Raw genomic sequence first — 16,137 nt, 5'->3', positions numbered from 1 at the left:
CCCACCTACTGTATTCTTTGTCACCTGCTGATGAGTAGCTACTACAAGCCACTTCAGGCCAGTCCTGGGCCTTCCTCATCCAATGGAAGGGAAATGGGGTAAGGCCCAGGAGGACAATGAGCAGGAAGCAGACTGGCCGCCTGCCGGCTCCTTCAAACCAATGCTTCCCACCACACCCTTCCCCACCCCAATTTTAATGCTAAATATTTTTAAGCCACACCTTAAACTAATTAACTTAAACCTGGCACTACAGGCAAAATGATGCTTCAAACCAATGGCTTAGGAACCACTAGTAGTAATATATCTATTGTTCTCATTGATCACAATCCACCAACTCGGTCCTGCAAGCCAAGGTAGTGTTGTGTTATGGGGAAATATCAGGCAGACCGGAAAGAGATAAGGAGAAGTCACCTGCTCTGATAATTACTGTCAGAGTGACCCTTCTGTGGGGCAGGTTCAGAAATCTTTGCAACACATTATTTATTGTGTGCTTTTCAAAATACTGCACAGAAACATGGAGCTCTTAAAGAAACTTGCCTGTATAACAAGTTTCACTTCAATGTTATAAACAAAACAAAAAACCTTTCCAGTGCGCAGCAAAAGGGCTCCAAAATGATTATAGATGTCTGCAAACACCCTTGGTCATCGGGTTAGTCTCACCTTTCGGACACTGCGGGACACCCTTTCAAACACTTTCATTTGCTCAAAGGAAGGCAGTCCTGCATACATGGGGAGGATCCGAAGGTGTCTCTTCATCCCAGTCCGACCTAGTGCTCGAGCCTGCTCGATCAGCAGAGACACGACAGTTTCTACCTCTTCCTAAAACATCGAACCAGGAACCAAAGAAACCAAGATCAATTTGAAGTTGAAGCAAGTCACTTTTTCATATGAAAGATACAAAAGTTGGGATCAGGATTTTAACTGTGGTCAGATTCATGACTCCAGTGTGATCACATTCTACTCTGGGGTGGTATGTAATTAAATGCTACCCAACAATGGTGCCTGTGGAGTGAAAATTTGCAACTGTCAGATTAATAAACAAGAACAATAACTATTTAACTCAACTGTGAGGTACTGTGACAAACAAAGCAATGCATACATATGAACAAGCTGTGGGAGATAAAATCGCTATACATATTTCAAGAAAAGATTACTGAACTGTGGAAAATGCTCAACAGTGGAAAAGATTCTAGCTAGAGGGTAGTTCTGAACAGTGTTACAACCCTGAGCAAGCACTTGGGCTTGTTCAATTGTCTTTCCAGTGATGTGCCCACTTAGCACCCCCAGGATAAGCTGTAAAGGTGTCACTGAAAAAGAAGCCTGCAGCAGCAACCTGCACACATAAATGCACCTGATGCATTATTCAATTCTAGTAAACAGCTTATGGAATGAATGTGTAATATACTTTGGAATCAGCTAATAAATTTCAAATACATTAGACCCTCTGCAGACAGAACAGGCAGGAGCCAATGACTCTCTGACTATGTAGTCAGTAGATGAATGATGTCAAACCAAACAATTTTTTTTTTTGCAATTAATAACCACAAAATACAATAAAACATAAAATAAATAGCTAAGCAAAGTAACAGCTTCTGTATTAATTCTGGTGCTGCCTTAACATGTCTGTTCATTACATGTAATGAAAAGGTCCATTGGAATTACCTGGCCAGTAAGAAATGCTAATATGTCTCCATCTCCCTCTGTCTGGTGAATTTTCATCACGGTTTCTACAGTTGCTTTGATGTAATCTGGAACAGGACTGAAAAGATATATGAGTGAAACTCATCACTACAATACACACTAGTTATAGATCCATTACCCTGGTAAATCTGGCAGCAGAATCTCATGCAAGTTAGTTTGGGCCTGCCCAGCAGTAATCAGTATATGAATAAATAAAATAAGTATTCACTTTTTTCTTTTTTTAAAATGCAACATTTAAGAATAATTCATAATTACATGTCAACTATGATTTTTTTGCTTTATTTGCAAAGAAACAAAAACAATAAACCCATGCAAATTTATGTGCTATCTTTAGCATGCAAAGATGTCTGGCCAGTGAAAACAGAGGGCTATTCCCAGTGCTAAGTCCCACTCTTTCCATTTTCCCTCCTGACTACTGGCAGCATGTCTGAGGAGTGGATGGAGCTGATGGGTGCATGCACTGTCCAGCCAGAACAATTCAGAAGTCAAGCCCCCAACTCTCTGTATTTATCAGCCACTGTCTGTCTGTCCAGTGACTCAGTATAGGAATTAGAATGACCCTCTTCCTGTCCAAGAGGGCTCCTCCCAAAATTGTCAACCAGGCCTTTTGCTAGGATGTGGGAGCTGAGAACCAAATGATTTAAAGATATATGAGTGAAACTGACAGCCATCTGGTAAACCTCAGTTCTAAAAACTATCAAACTGTCCTTCCCCTAACCTTGTTACCACTTTGCTCTTTCCTACTGAGCTACTAACTAGATTCATAAAAACTTGCACATTAGTGTCAAGAGTTTAAACTAAATTTGGTAGTGATATTAAGCAGGGTTCCAGAACATCCTATCAATGACAGGAGATACAAAATAATGACAGGAGACAGAATATACCCCTCCTCACCAGCCTGGCATATCACCCTTGGAAGACATGCAGTTGCTTCTCATTCCACAATACAGGACTAACTTTCTAGGCACCATCATTAAAAAAGCAAGTATCATCAAACCTTTGTAGATAAAAGATATCCACAGGAAATGTCCGCCCTTCCACTGTAAGGATCACACATGTATCCCTGGTTGGGTCGCTGGTTTCATTTTGATTAAAGAAATCTCGAAATTTCTAAAAAAATAAAATAAATCAATTCTTCATTCCTTTAAAAAAATAATTCATAGTAATCCATGGAAAAAAAGAAAATAATACAAAAAATGAATACAGAGCAGGGAGTTGGCAGTAGAAATTGGATATATAGAATACAGACTATGGGTTGCAAAATAGTTATTAAAAACCATATGTTTATTATTGCAATTTTGAGGGATCGCATTTCAATGACAGACTCTTTACTAAGGTTTGGTAAAAATAATAAAGGTTAGATTTCAAAACTGTATTTGCTGACACTCGCCCAGCACCCTGTTGAGGGAAGTGGCTCTCAGCAGTTCCTCCCAAATAGGTAGCCACATCCTCTTCAATGGCACTTGATCACCAGACTGGTAGTCTATAGGGAGGCCTGGAAAGAGAGCTCTGGCTAACAGGAGACACTACCAAAGATTCCCCTCTTAGGGAATGTGTCCCAAGACACACAAAGAAGCTGAGCCTGAGAAGAGCTGAGTGACCAAACCGGCTGGACAGTGAGCGCTAGATGGAAAGCTGCTGGGGCACAGACACCCCATTAAGTGGAGTGTGTCAATATGTCAATGACCTTCCTGTTCCCCAACTATATTCCAGTTCCCCTGAGGCCTGCTTGGGCATGAGTTTTTATCCTCCTGGGAGGCCTAACTATGTGATCACAAGTCTTGTCTTTACTTCCCCAGGTGTCTTTACTAAGCATGCCCATGCCTGCTCCTGGAATCTGGGAGCCCAGGGGTACACTGAGGAACTGCATCAAATACAAAATGAATGGGCTTGGGGGAGTGCTTCTAAACTGGATTTAACCACCAAAACCTGGAATACTATACATTAACCTCAAAGTTGTGTTTGAGAAGAGTAAGCACAGATTATAAAAGTGCCTCGTGCCAACAAAAGAACTACGTTGTGTTATGAAGAACCATAAGGCACTATTCTTCACTTTACTTTTGGGAAAATTCCCTGAGTAATTTCAGCCTTCCTGTGTCCTATGACGTACAGAGCACAGGCATGCTAGAAGGATGCACAAGCAAGTGAGAAGAGACACCCCTGATGCCCCAAAAGAGTGAATAATCCAAGGGGGCAGGTGTGCAAAGAACCAATCACAACATGAACCGAGGCAGAATGACTAAAGGACCAGAAAAGAGCTGCAAGTTACAACTGAAGAGAATGCGAGGTCAATGACTGGCTCTTAGGGAAGGCAGCATGGAGGGGCAGTCTCCCTGAGCTAAGCCTTAAGGATGACCGGGAAGAAGAGACACCCCTTCCCAGGATGAGAGCAGAGTGGAGACTAAGATGTAAAGGGCCCCTGACAGAGCACAGAGTGCAAGGTTTAGGGCAGGCCAGCCTCAGCTCTGAGTAGCCCTCTTGTCTACAAAATGAACAAACTGCTACCTACCCTGCAAGACTGTTGTGCAGTTCAAACCAAGTGTAACTAGAATGAGTGCACAGTAAGTGGCTGTGTCATCACTCTAAAGGGGCCCAAATGTCACACTACACGGGCACTTTATTAGACAAGGAAGGGCAGCGAGGAGGGCATATTATCAGACCTGTGCTCTGGGTGCCTGGCTGTGGTGGTCATTTTGGAGAAGGGCAGGTGTGATAAGAGAATGGAGGCCAGCAGACTAATTAAGGGAGGTGCTGTGATAGTTCAGAGGAGGGAATGAAAGCGTGGACTCGGGCAGGGCCGTTTGAAAGCAAAGCATTCCAGGGGTAAAGACTGACAGGACCTGGCAGTCAGGGAGTGTGAGCACATGCCCAGGCAAGCTGGGGAGGGTGGAGTTCTTACCCAATCACATCCCCAAGCAATGAAGTCCTGAGCCTGAACGATTACAATGAGAAAGGGACTGCCACAGAGAAACCGAGTGCCATGTGGGTAGGCCCCAGGTCTATGAGTTTCGGTGGTCTGGCAGCTCAGGCTAGAGCGCAGAAGTACAGTCAAGTTCACCTCCAGCTCAAAGGAGGTGGGCAGCCTGGAGAAGGAAGAGAGGCCAGTAAAGAAGCCTGAGGGGAAGCCATCAGGGAGGCAGGAGAGGGGAGACGGTGCAGCTCCAGGAGCTGCCAGCAGAGGAGGAAGATTTTAGGAAGGGCTCAACAGAGGCTTTTTGGAGCAAAAAGGTAAGCAGAACAGGGAGGAAGTTGATGCCTTAACAATGTTGTTGGAGTGGGCAGCTACCTTAGCTGCTCAGGAATATGTGTGTTGAAGAATAAAGATGGGGAGTTACTTTTTCAAGAAATAAAATTTAGCATTAACTGAGAAGGCACAAGATTTTTTTTTTTCAAATGACAAGATGACATTTATTTGATTTCATTCCAGTAGTCTACACTTCCAAAAGTATTCTTATTCACTGATTCAAGATTTTAAAGTTAGAATAATAAGTTACAGTAATATAAAAAAGCATTATAAGCATAAAGTAATAACTTAAAGTAACATAAACACTAATACATCACGTAAACAATAAGCATGCAGTGCTGTGAAGTGAAAATTGTATGCTTTTGAAATAAATTCTGGATTTGGAATATTCTGGAACAATCATATTAAGTTTCACTTCCTGGCTCCACTTTTGTTTTATTTCAAAACATTTGCACTTGCCTTATGTAGTGAGTATGAAATGCAACCACTATACTCGAGTACTTATTTAAATTTAATTTTCTCTAAAGTTCCCTTCATGGGGCTATTGGAAAAATCAATCTCAGTTATTAATAGGGACACACACACACTCCAGGATTATGCAGAGATTCTAGTAATCTTACTAATGTAAATCCCTGAGATGCTCATTTAACCCTGAGCTCTAGAAATATGCTTGATTTCTGCATGAAAGTAGATCTGTTTCTGTACAAAATGAGACATTAGGTTCTATATTAATGCAAAGAGCTGTGGCATTTAGGTCACAACATATATATATTCCTGCTATTTCATTGGGAAAAATCTACCTTATCACTTTCAGGAACTTCTTACATATCATTTTCTTAGTTTTGGCATAGACACATAAAGTTGTACTCAAAACCTGGACACTCAGTTTCTTAACCCCTTAAGCCGCTGTGCCCATCATCTCTTCTTAGGTTGCTCAGCTATGTTTTAAAAGGAATACCTCTTATGTTTGCTGAGAAGATAAGGGTAGCCTCAGGTCTCCTAGATTCAAAATCCTGCTTTTGTTGGTGGAGCTGGCATAGAGTGGAGTGGGTATTTTGCTTATTTTTTTCTACCCATTTAGATTCCCTGGAAGGCACAAGATCTTAATCTTTAAGGTCTTTTATCTTTGGAAATATAAAATACACACAGACAATTACAGGCTAGAAAGCAAATAAATATAGTATCAACAGGGTATACATTTTGAGGCAGAAGGACAGAACAGAAGGAGTGAAACAGGGTCAACACACCTGGAAAAGGAGAGAGTTTGAGTCAGGTTTGAAAGAGGGGGGGGTCGCACTGACATGGACATACAGTAAGAAACATAAAAATGGCATAAAGGAAGAGGACAGCCTATGAAATGGAATGAAAATGATGTGGAAATCTGCTGGGTTGCCTTCCCAGTTTGCCACAGCTTCCTTCCCTGAGCACAGAAGTGGGCTTCCAGCAGCCATGTCCACCCCGGGGTCCAACAGGCCTTGGCCCACGCGGATTAGTCCCAAGTGGGTATCTGACCCCAGCTGACCCCAAGTTCCTTCTCCAGGAATCTGGAGATGGAAACTAGTCTCTTCCCAAGTAGCTGGACCTGTGACAAAAACTGTGGGAGTAATCAGCAATCCCATTTTCTGCCACGTGGATAAAAGCAAATAAAAGAAAAACAATAGCATGTGATATACTACTGGTCAATAAATACTTCGTAATTATACCTGGTCATGTTTTCTGTAAGTGTGTGCTTAATTAGGCTTATATTAACAAAGCAACTAAACAATCAAGGCAACTATGTGATCAGCCCAGTCATGCTTGCCTCTGCCTCCCAGCTGCAGTCACTGCTGAGCCACCTAGGCCCTGAGCAAAACCAGAGCAGGTGGCATCATCTACCCCTCCAGGCAGTGGGGCTTGGAATTAGTCTGTCACCCACAGATCCAGCAGCTGGGGGACCAGAGATGAGTTCTGGCACCTCCTGGACCTCTTGGTCAAATGCTACGTAAGCCACACCCTTTCCCACACCCACGCCCACTCCTATTCTTCCTCCTTCGCCCTCTTCAGCTCACTCCATTCCTCTTCCTCACTCACTCTCACATGGAAACTCATAAACCACGCCCCACATGCACCCACACTCCCACAGAACTGATTCTCTCCCTGAGGTCCTCTCCTCATACACACACAGACAGACTTCACCTCCATCCCCAGCACGGGGCAGAAAGGGATAAAGGGGTGAATGGCCCTAGCCCATCAAAGGCCCGGCTAAGCAATACTCAGCTCCTGGCATGCCTGCATCATAGTATTCCCACAGCATCACAAATTTCCTACATTCATTCTACTTTCCCACTTAAAGAAATCACTTCCAGAAAGTCCATCTATATCAACTACTGTAGGCAGAACTGAAAGAAGCTATTTTTTTAAATCTCTATGTCACATCAAAAGACTATGAAAGGCAATTATGAGCAATAAGTATTATTTAACAGTCATTCTAAGAAAAGACTCGGACATTACAGTTTTCAAACATAACGAAAACTGTTGGGAATACTTTTTACAAGGGGGGTAACGACGATAAGATGTAAAATAGAGATTTTTGTGCAACTTAGCCACGGAGGAGGTAACAGGAGAGGTCAGGTATGGTCCTCAAAATAGCATTCTAGCAGGTATTGTGGGTGAAGGATATGAGAACTAAAGAGGGCAACCAAGGTGCTTTGCCCCAGAAGTCATCATGGGCAGACTTAAGACACCAGACTCCTACGGCCTTGTGAGAAGGTCTGCAAGCAGTCTGAGCGCACATGCAGACACCTCTCTTAGCCATGCTGGGTTTTTTCTCTCTCCAAGTTGTTTGGATCTTGAAGCCACAGCGAGGCCAGGCCCTTTTCAACTGGATTATAAAACTGGCCTCTTAACTGCTATTTCCACAACCCTCTTGTCTCTTCTACACAGCACCAAAGTGCTCTTCCTAGAATCAAGTCAATATGATCAAGTCACATACCTCACACCCTCCCAAGGCTCCCGACCAGGTGCTGGATGGAGTTCCTCCTCTGGTTGGCTTGTAAGGCCTTCCATCATCTGATCCCTACCAACCTTTCCATTTTAATCTCCCATTGCCTCCTATTCAATCAAAATTCATTCAACCCACAGCACCTACATTATGCCAGACACTGTTGAAGACATTCAAAGCCACAATCATCAGGGAGCTTACTTTTCATGATGGGAGACACACAATAAACAAACACTCGATATACACCTAATGTTAGTGCTAAACAGAAAAAAATAAGCAGAATAAGAAGCTGGATAGCAACTTTAGACAGAGTGGTCAAGAAAGGCCTCTCTGAGAGTATAATACCTGGTCAAGACTGGAATGAAATGAGGGTGGAGCCATGAAAACATGTGAGGAAAGAATGGTGTAGAAAGAGGGTCCCTCCCAGAGCAGAAGCATGCTTGGGTTTTTGGAAGAACAGCAAGGGGACCAGTGGGGTTGGAGTGTAGTGAACACTGGAGAAAGTGGAAATCAGAGGCAGATCACCCCCATAGCAGGCCGTACAGGTAAGACTCCCACCTTACACTTGACTCCCAGCCCCATCCATGCACACATGGTTTCACACCCCTGTGCTCTGTGCATGCTCAGGATGCCCTTTCCCACCCCTGCCCATCTGACAAACTTCTGTGCATCTGTCAAACCCAACTGGATGTCCCTCCTCTGTGAAAGCTTCTGGACACCTTCGAGCCGGCTGGAGTTAGGAACACCCTCCTTGGCTGTCTCAGCACCTTAAACATACTGAACTGTAAACACCTATTTATTTTATATATATATATGATGACAAGTGGTCAAAATTTTTGTTGAGTTGAACCACTGTGTGAACTTAAATATTAGTTAAGAGAGAATAATAATATAAACTTAGCCATAAAAAAACATATAACACAGACATTATATGTACAGTAAAAACTTCAATTGTACAAAAATTCTAAATATAAATGCTAGCCATAAGTAAATGCAAGAAATATAACCTCATACTAAGAAAAGTAATAAAAAGAAGCTGCCTGTAAGAAGAGAAACAGTATGTAGAGAAACAAGACAAGTAGGTATTATGAACTCGATTAATTACAGGTTGCTTTCCACCTACAGGCTAAAAAGGAGTATCCTCTCATCCCCTGGAATCTAGGTCATCAGATGGCCCCATAAGGGAGGTAGGCCATTCTGCCAAAGATAAGCTCTTGCTAGAGGTAACTTCCCACAGTCATGGCCAATGATTCCAATGTTTACAGGGGACAAGGAGAGAGGGGAAATGTTCTTACCTCTGCATCCAGAGTGGCTGAAGCCACAATCAATCGAAGATCCCCTCGCTTTTTCTGAATCTAAAAATGAAGGCATCAAAAAAAAAATAATAACTATAAAATTTATGTATGAAATTTGATACCTGAAATTCATAATAATTTAGTGTGTGTATTTTTTGGGGCAAGGGGGAGCTTACAGATGAAACAAGACTGACCACAAGTTGATAATTCTTAAAATCATAGGTTAAAATAGGGTTTATTATTCTATTCTTTCCAATTGTACAAAATTTTCCAAAATAAAGAGCTAAAACAATTTAATAGAAAGTAAAAAGAAGCTTTAAGACTTGAATTTGAATTTACTGAAAGTAAAACCATTTTTCCTGGGTCTCTGGATAGTCATAATCTGTGTATACAGGTTGGGACAAAACCCCACCCTGTATAAAAAAGTACTTTAAAAGCAAACAAACAATAAACGATAACACCAAGATAGAAATATGGGCAAAAGATATTAACAGTTATCAGAAGAAAAAGATGATCAACAGGCATAGGAGAAATTTTCAAATAAACTATAGCAAATACATATAATAACAATGAGATTCTTTTTTTCACCTATTACACTGGCAAGGATGTATTTTTAATGCTAATATTTAGTGTTGGCAAAGATTCAGTGCAATAAGCCCTCTTACTATATTGTTTCTAAGAAGGTAATATAGGATAAGCCCTCATAAATATCAAAGTCTAAATCTTTGACCAAGGAATAAAATAATAATCCAAATAATAATAGCAGCTAACAAACACCGAATTCTGTACTATTCCAGGGTCCTGGAGTACAGCTGTGTAGCGTACGCACTGCACAAAGATGCCTGCCTAAGGAGGCCGGGGCACCTGAAATCCAACGCACCCTCCCCTCACTTGGCTGGGGACATCCTCCCAGTGGGGACATCTTTTCCTAATTTGCACAAAGGTGTCTTACAGTCTATTTGTGACCCTAGGCCAGATGCCATCCTAAGAATTTTACACTGTTTATTTAAGCCTCATAACAAATTATGATAAAGAGCAGCTCTGAGCTAGAGAACTCTTCTCAGTATGGAGAGGTTCTACCCCATGCTGTACTCACTCGGCACATGTGGCTACAGAGCCCTTAAAATATAGCCAGTACGACTGAGGTACTGAACTTTTTATTTTATTCTATTTTAGCCAATTTAAATCTAAGGTGGTTAGTGGCTACCATATATGAAAGTGTGCTGCGCACATTCAGACACTTCTATCCCCATTGCAGATAAGAGTAAACTCAGCAGTCAGAATTTGAACCCGGCAGTGTGACCCAGATCAATGCTCTGCTCTACCACCACTTTCTAGACTCCTGTGATGGGAATTTATCCAAAGAAAACAATCAGAAAATTTTTAATAAAAAATCAGGAACAGGAGAGAGGATGGAGGTAAGGTAGAAACAATAACGGCCATGAGTTATAATTATTGAGACCAGATGATGGGTACATGGGGGACATTAAACCTCTCTTTACTCCGAGGTATGTTTGAAACTTTTTATAATAAAAATTTTTTAAAAGATAAAAGAAAAAAAGCAGGAATGCAACAGATTTAATTATAAGGGTGCTCACTGTGACATTATTTAAAATACTTCAAATCTGGAAACATAAATGCCTCGCAGTAAGGGAAAAATCAAATACTTTATGGTAGAGATACAGTTATATAGTCATTAAAAATAACATCTTCAAAGAATACTTAATGACACAGAAAAATGACCTTGATATAATGTTAAGAGAAATATGCAAGACACAAATTAGCACATACAATCTAATCCCTATTATGATTCATGTACACACACAAAGAACACAGAAAAGAGAAGAGAAGAAAACATACCAACATTCCACCAGTGACTTTCTCTGAATGGGTAGGATAAGGATTATGGACGATGATTTAAAGTTTTTTCCTTCATATTTTGTTGGATTTTCCAAATTTCTACAATTATTTTCCTAATCAGGCAACAAAACAAAACAAAAACAGAAGTCTGGCAGTGAAATCATACCTTTTTCAGCAAGCCAATGGCAATGTCTGTGTACAAGGTCCTCTCATGGGCTTCATCTAGCATGATGGCACTGCGAATCAGAAGGAAGATCTCTATGAGCATCCAGACAACCCCCGTCCCCTCCCCATAACCCATACAGATCATCAAAGGGACATCTAGGTATTTAGCCCCCATGCAATCACCTTGTATCAAAATAAAGCAAATAACTCCTCTCTGACAAGGAGGAAACTCTTAAGCTAATAAAAATGGTGAAGAAAATGGTGTATCTATTGCTCTATTTAAAGAGTTGTACCACCCACACTGGATTCCAAGAGGATCTAATACCTGATTTTAAATTATAACATATAACCCCACAGAGCACATTCAAATTGGAACAAGGCCAACCACTTAAAGATTGTTAAGCTGCAGAAAATAACACAAAGGGCCACATGACCACAGCTGTGTTGCATGTGTACCAGGGAGTCAAATGTGACATCCTTTCCCAGAATACCAGAGCCTGGATGGACAATTTTAATGCCTTGAGTGATAAAGACACACAAGGGGGGAGAAAGTGTAATTATTTGGACTCTGAGCATTATATTCAACAAAATGCTGCCCAGTTCTGTGCTGCAACTCTGAAGACACTATTAATCCTGGCACGTAACAGAGGCAAGATACAAAGGACAAGTCCACAGACTGTTCAAATAACATCAGGGATTTTAATTTGCCCTTTTCTGTCTGTAAATTCTGAGAAAAACATCAAGGGTCTAAACAGCCAAGGAAAGGACAAAAGCTTTAGGGCCGCTGAACACGGACGTGAACCTCAGCTACTAACACAACTGCCTTTTCAATCTACTTATATACTATACTTCTGAAACTTTAGGAAAGTTATCATAAGAAGAAGACATTTACCTATATTTTGTTAACAAAGGATCAACCATCATTTCCCTGACCAACATTCCATCCGTCAGAAACTAAAAAACAAAAACACAAAAGTTTTAGAAATAATTCTTTTATACTGTATATTAATGATTTTTTTCTAAAAAGTTCAAGTGCAACTAAACAACCTCTTTACCAGCAAGTGTACAAGACAATTCCCACAAAGGACAATGAAGAAATGCCCCAGCATAGTTATCAAGCAATGGAACTGCTCACAGACAAGACTTCAAACATGAGCTCTCCAGCTGGGGTCTGCAATTCTTTTAGCTGAATTTCACCTGCATTTACTATCTGTGCATTGGCTAAACCTCACTTCCTCTGGGCAGGCACCACTGGTACTGCTAAGCAGGCAGTAAAGACAAACCTGCCTGCCCAAGGGAATGCCATGAGTATAGCATAACTTGTTAAAATGTCCCAAAAACTATGGACTTGCAGCTCTTGAGGTGACTAACCTCAGCTTCAACTGATTTTATTTGAGGGAGGCCAACAGGGACTGTACTTAAGAACATGGGCTGTGTCAGACTGCTGGGGGTTCAGATCTTGGCTCTATCTCTTACTAGTGGGTGAACCTTGGGCAAGTTACCCCCTCTCTGAGCCTGATTCCTCCTTTGTAAAATGGAAATAATAAAAGTATCTACCTCAGAGGGTTACTGTGAGAACTGAGATAGCACACATAAAGTGTTTAGCACAGGGCCCAGGACACAGTGTTCAGGAATGTCAGATATTATCATTTAGGATTAATGAATGTTTACAAAATGCTTTAGAAATATGCAGCAAGAATTAGATATTGTGACTCTCAACCAAACAGTTCAGGACTTTAACAAGGCTAACTATCTCCCTCACATGCTGTATCTTAGTGTTTTTGCTTTTTGTTTATAAGAGCAGGATATATTCCCATAATTTTTTTCTTAGAGCTGGTACAGCTGCCACATAGACACACTGCAGTGAAACTGAGACCCTGCCACCAATGACAGGCCACCAGTTAAGAAATGAGTGCCTTGAAATTATGACAATTCAGTTACATAATTCACTGAAATTTATCTAAAAATTAGCTAGTTTAAATATGTGTTTAATGGTACAGAACAATATTCCCTTTACCTAGTAAAATGAATGTAAAGGTAACAAAATACAGAAATTTGGAAAACAAGGTCTCTATTTTATATAAATTACTACATTGTTCATTTAACTATTCTCATTATTTCTAATTTGTCTCTGTTGCAAATTGAGAGGTTAATTGAGATTCTAATAACCTATTTTCATTTCATCCGAGCATTCTCATTCATGGTTTTAGAGTACTATGTGATTAGACTTTGATTCCAGCATAGTGGTATTCAGTAGATACTCTGTTGAGTTGACTGTATGTTAATTACTATTTATACTAATTGTTTTAATATTAGCACGTAGGTTAAAAAAATACACGTAAAATCCATTTTCATGTAAAAATTAGAAAGGCCTAACTAGTAAAACTAAATTCTACACTTTATCAATTTATACTACCTTGTCCCTGTCTTTAGGCCTTTCTATAGGCAAGTTTCTGTATTTAGACAGCTATGTGGTTCGTTGGAAAATAGTAAAACACATGAGAAAGGACAGCTTTGAGTCCTGGTTCTATCACTGACAGGCACATGACATTAGGCACGTTATTCAAACTCCCAGGTCCTCAACCTCTTCTTCTGTAGAACCAAGGGCTTCACCTTCCTTTCAAGGTCCTTTTAAGGCTAAGAGTCAAGGCTCTGTACCTCCCAGCAGACTAAATTCCCTGAGGACCATGGTATCGGCGTCCCAACAGCAGTAATGCAGCATGTTTCTAATTCCCCCCCCCAAACAATCATCTTCCTTATTCACACTAGGAAAAGCAGCTTGAGCACCTCACCTTAATTCTTGTAGCCAGCGGGTCAGTGCAGTCATCAAAGCGGATGCAGTAGCCCACCTCATGGCCCAGCACTGCACCTCTCTCGTCAGCTACTCTCCCTGCAACCTTTGGGAAGAAAGATCATGCTGAAAATAGAGACATAGAAATTACTGCACAAAGCACATACGAAGGAAAATATAAAGGTCACTTATTTTTAAATAGTATGTGAACACAGTGGGAAATGTAAAAGGGCAGGTTATTAGAGAACAAGTGTGATAACCTTTGTGATTTATTAACTTTATATATCTCACCTCACTCTATAATCAACTTGAGGCAAATTATAAGAACATACGCAATAAAAACAGAATCCCATAAAGATGTCACAGATGATGCACTAGCCGGTTTGGCTCACTGGATAGAGTGTCGGCCTGCGAACTGAAAGGTCCCGGGTTCGATTCCGGTCAAGGGCACATGCCCAGGTTGTGGGCTCGATCCCCAGTCGGGGTCTTGCAGGAGGCAGCCGATCCACGAGTCTCTCTCATTGTGGATGTTTCTATCTCTCTCTCCCTCTTCCTTCCTCTCTGAAATCAATAAAAATATATTAAAAAAAAAAAAAAGATGTCACAGATCAGGATCAAAGAAATGACAGATTGAATTCAAAAGATCAAGGACAATGAGCAAAATTTAAAAACATAGATATGCCAGTTATTTAAGTTGAGCTACAAATTCAGCTCTAGATTTCTGGTGGCCAAATCAAAAAGGGAAGCAGAAGAAATGACAAGATTCACTCTGTTCCTAAAGCCTTCTCTATTCTTTCATATACCAACCAGGCAAAAATGTTCATGTCTTCATGCCTTGAAATAAAGCACCTTCCACTGGACCATGAAGGCAGGGGAACAGGAATGATCAAATTCAATACTGGGCCAAATTCATTTTCCCTTTGGAACAAAAGAGTAATGTTTCCAGAGCAAGATAATCTATAACAATGTGCAACAGTGTCCCAGCTACCAAAACCATTAAAAGAGGAAATAAAGACAAGAATGCAGATTAAAAAGTAAAAAAGGGCAGATAAGCCAATGAGAAGATTAACCAAGAATCCAAGTTAATATAATAAAGTAAAGCTAGAAAACAAAGTACATAATATATTATGAAGACCATAAATTATTGGTTGATTTTTTACCCACCAATATATGACAAAAGGTGAGTGTAAGAAACAAAAAAAGAACCCGACAGCAAGATCTCCTACCTCTCCAAGGACAGTCAAGTTATTATCTTATTAATAGAAAATATCTGAAATAATGAATACATATAAAAGTGAAAGAGCAATGTTTAAAATTTAGTTTAAAAGAAAATAAAGCGTGTAACATTTGTTATATAAATTACCTAATTGAAAAAAAAAACAAAGGGAAGCAATATTACAGAGATTCCCTGGGGACCTGGCACATCTACCCAATGTGATGCCACTTGCCCATGTAGTCCCTGAGTCCTGGGCTTGGAATGTGGGCGGGCACAGGTGTCCGGAAGCAGAGTTTACTGCTACAGCCATTGGGCCACAGCACCCTCAAGCTCAGGAGCCCAGTGTCCCAGCACGTAGCTCCCCAAGCCAAGCACACCAGGAGTTATCTGGCCATCAGTGTTTAAGAAATTGAAGAGCAGATGAGGATCAGGAGTGGCTCTGCCTAACGACTTGAAATTACAGATCTGGAAGGCCAAAACAGAATCAATCATCCAGCAGCTGGTCTACACCTCACCGTCTTTCAAAACATCTTATGAAACTAGAAATTCATCCTAGATGGCTCTACCTCCGCAGGTTGTATTTCCCGATAACCAGTATTTCACCAGGATGGTTTTGTTATTGTTTCAATTTCAACCCTATGGATCATTATACAATAAATCTCAGAAAATGGCACAAATGGAGAATGTGTGCATAGACATACTAGGAGTTGATGGGGAAAACAGGCGTATAAGAATAAGCATAAATGAACCAACCCTCTCCAAAAAAATATAATCTACAAGGAAGAAGCCAAAACTATTTAGTCATATTATTTCACTGTTTATATACATTTTCTATTAAAAAATATGTATTTTGTTATCAAACTCTTTTTTGTTATTAATTTTAGA

The 16,137-nt window shown here is 40.6% G+C and overlaps 1 protein-coding gene across 1 annotated transcript in view; it reads right to left on the bottom strand.

Annotated features, from left to right (window-relative positions):
* The window catches only part of DHX35 (DEAH (Asp-Glu-Ala-His) box polypeptide 35), a 67,261-nt gene that overhangs the window by 32,118 nt on the left and 19,006 nt on the right, over positions 1–16,137 (bottom strand). Inside the window, exons 6-12 of the mRNA XM_005867324.2 lie at positions 14,038–14,142; positions 12,138–12,199; positions 11,247–11,316; positions 9,221–9,280; positions 2,699–2,811; positions 1,663–1,759; positions 661–819 (exon numbers count right to left, since the gene is read on the bottom strand). Coding sequence (XP_005867386.1) covers positions 661–819; positions 1,663–1,759; positions 2,699–2,811; positions 9,221–9,280; positions 11,247–11,316; positions 12,138–12,199; positions 14,038–14,142 — 666 coding nt within the window. The remainder of the gene's footprint in view (positions 1–660; positions 820–1,662; positions 1,760–2,698; positions 2,812–9,220; positions 9,281–11,246; positions 11,317–12,137; positions 12,200–14,037; positions 14,143–16,137) is intronic.

This window comes from Myotis brandtii, unplaced genomic scaffold (assembly GCF_000412655.1).
Source record: "Myotis brandtii unplaced genomic scaffold, ASM41265v1 scaffold248, whole genome shotgun sequence".
NCBI lineage: Eukaryota > Metazoa > Chordata > Mammalia > Chiroptera > Vespertilionidae > Myotis > Myotis brandtii.
The sequence above is the reverse complement of the archived record's forward strand: the minus strand, read 5'-3'. Positions and strand labels throughout refer to the sequence as shown.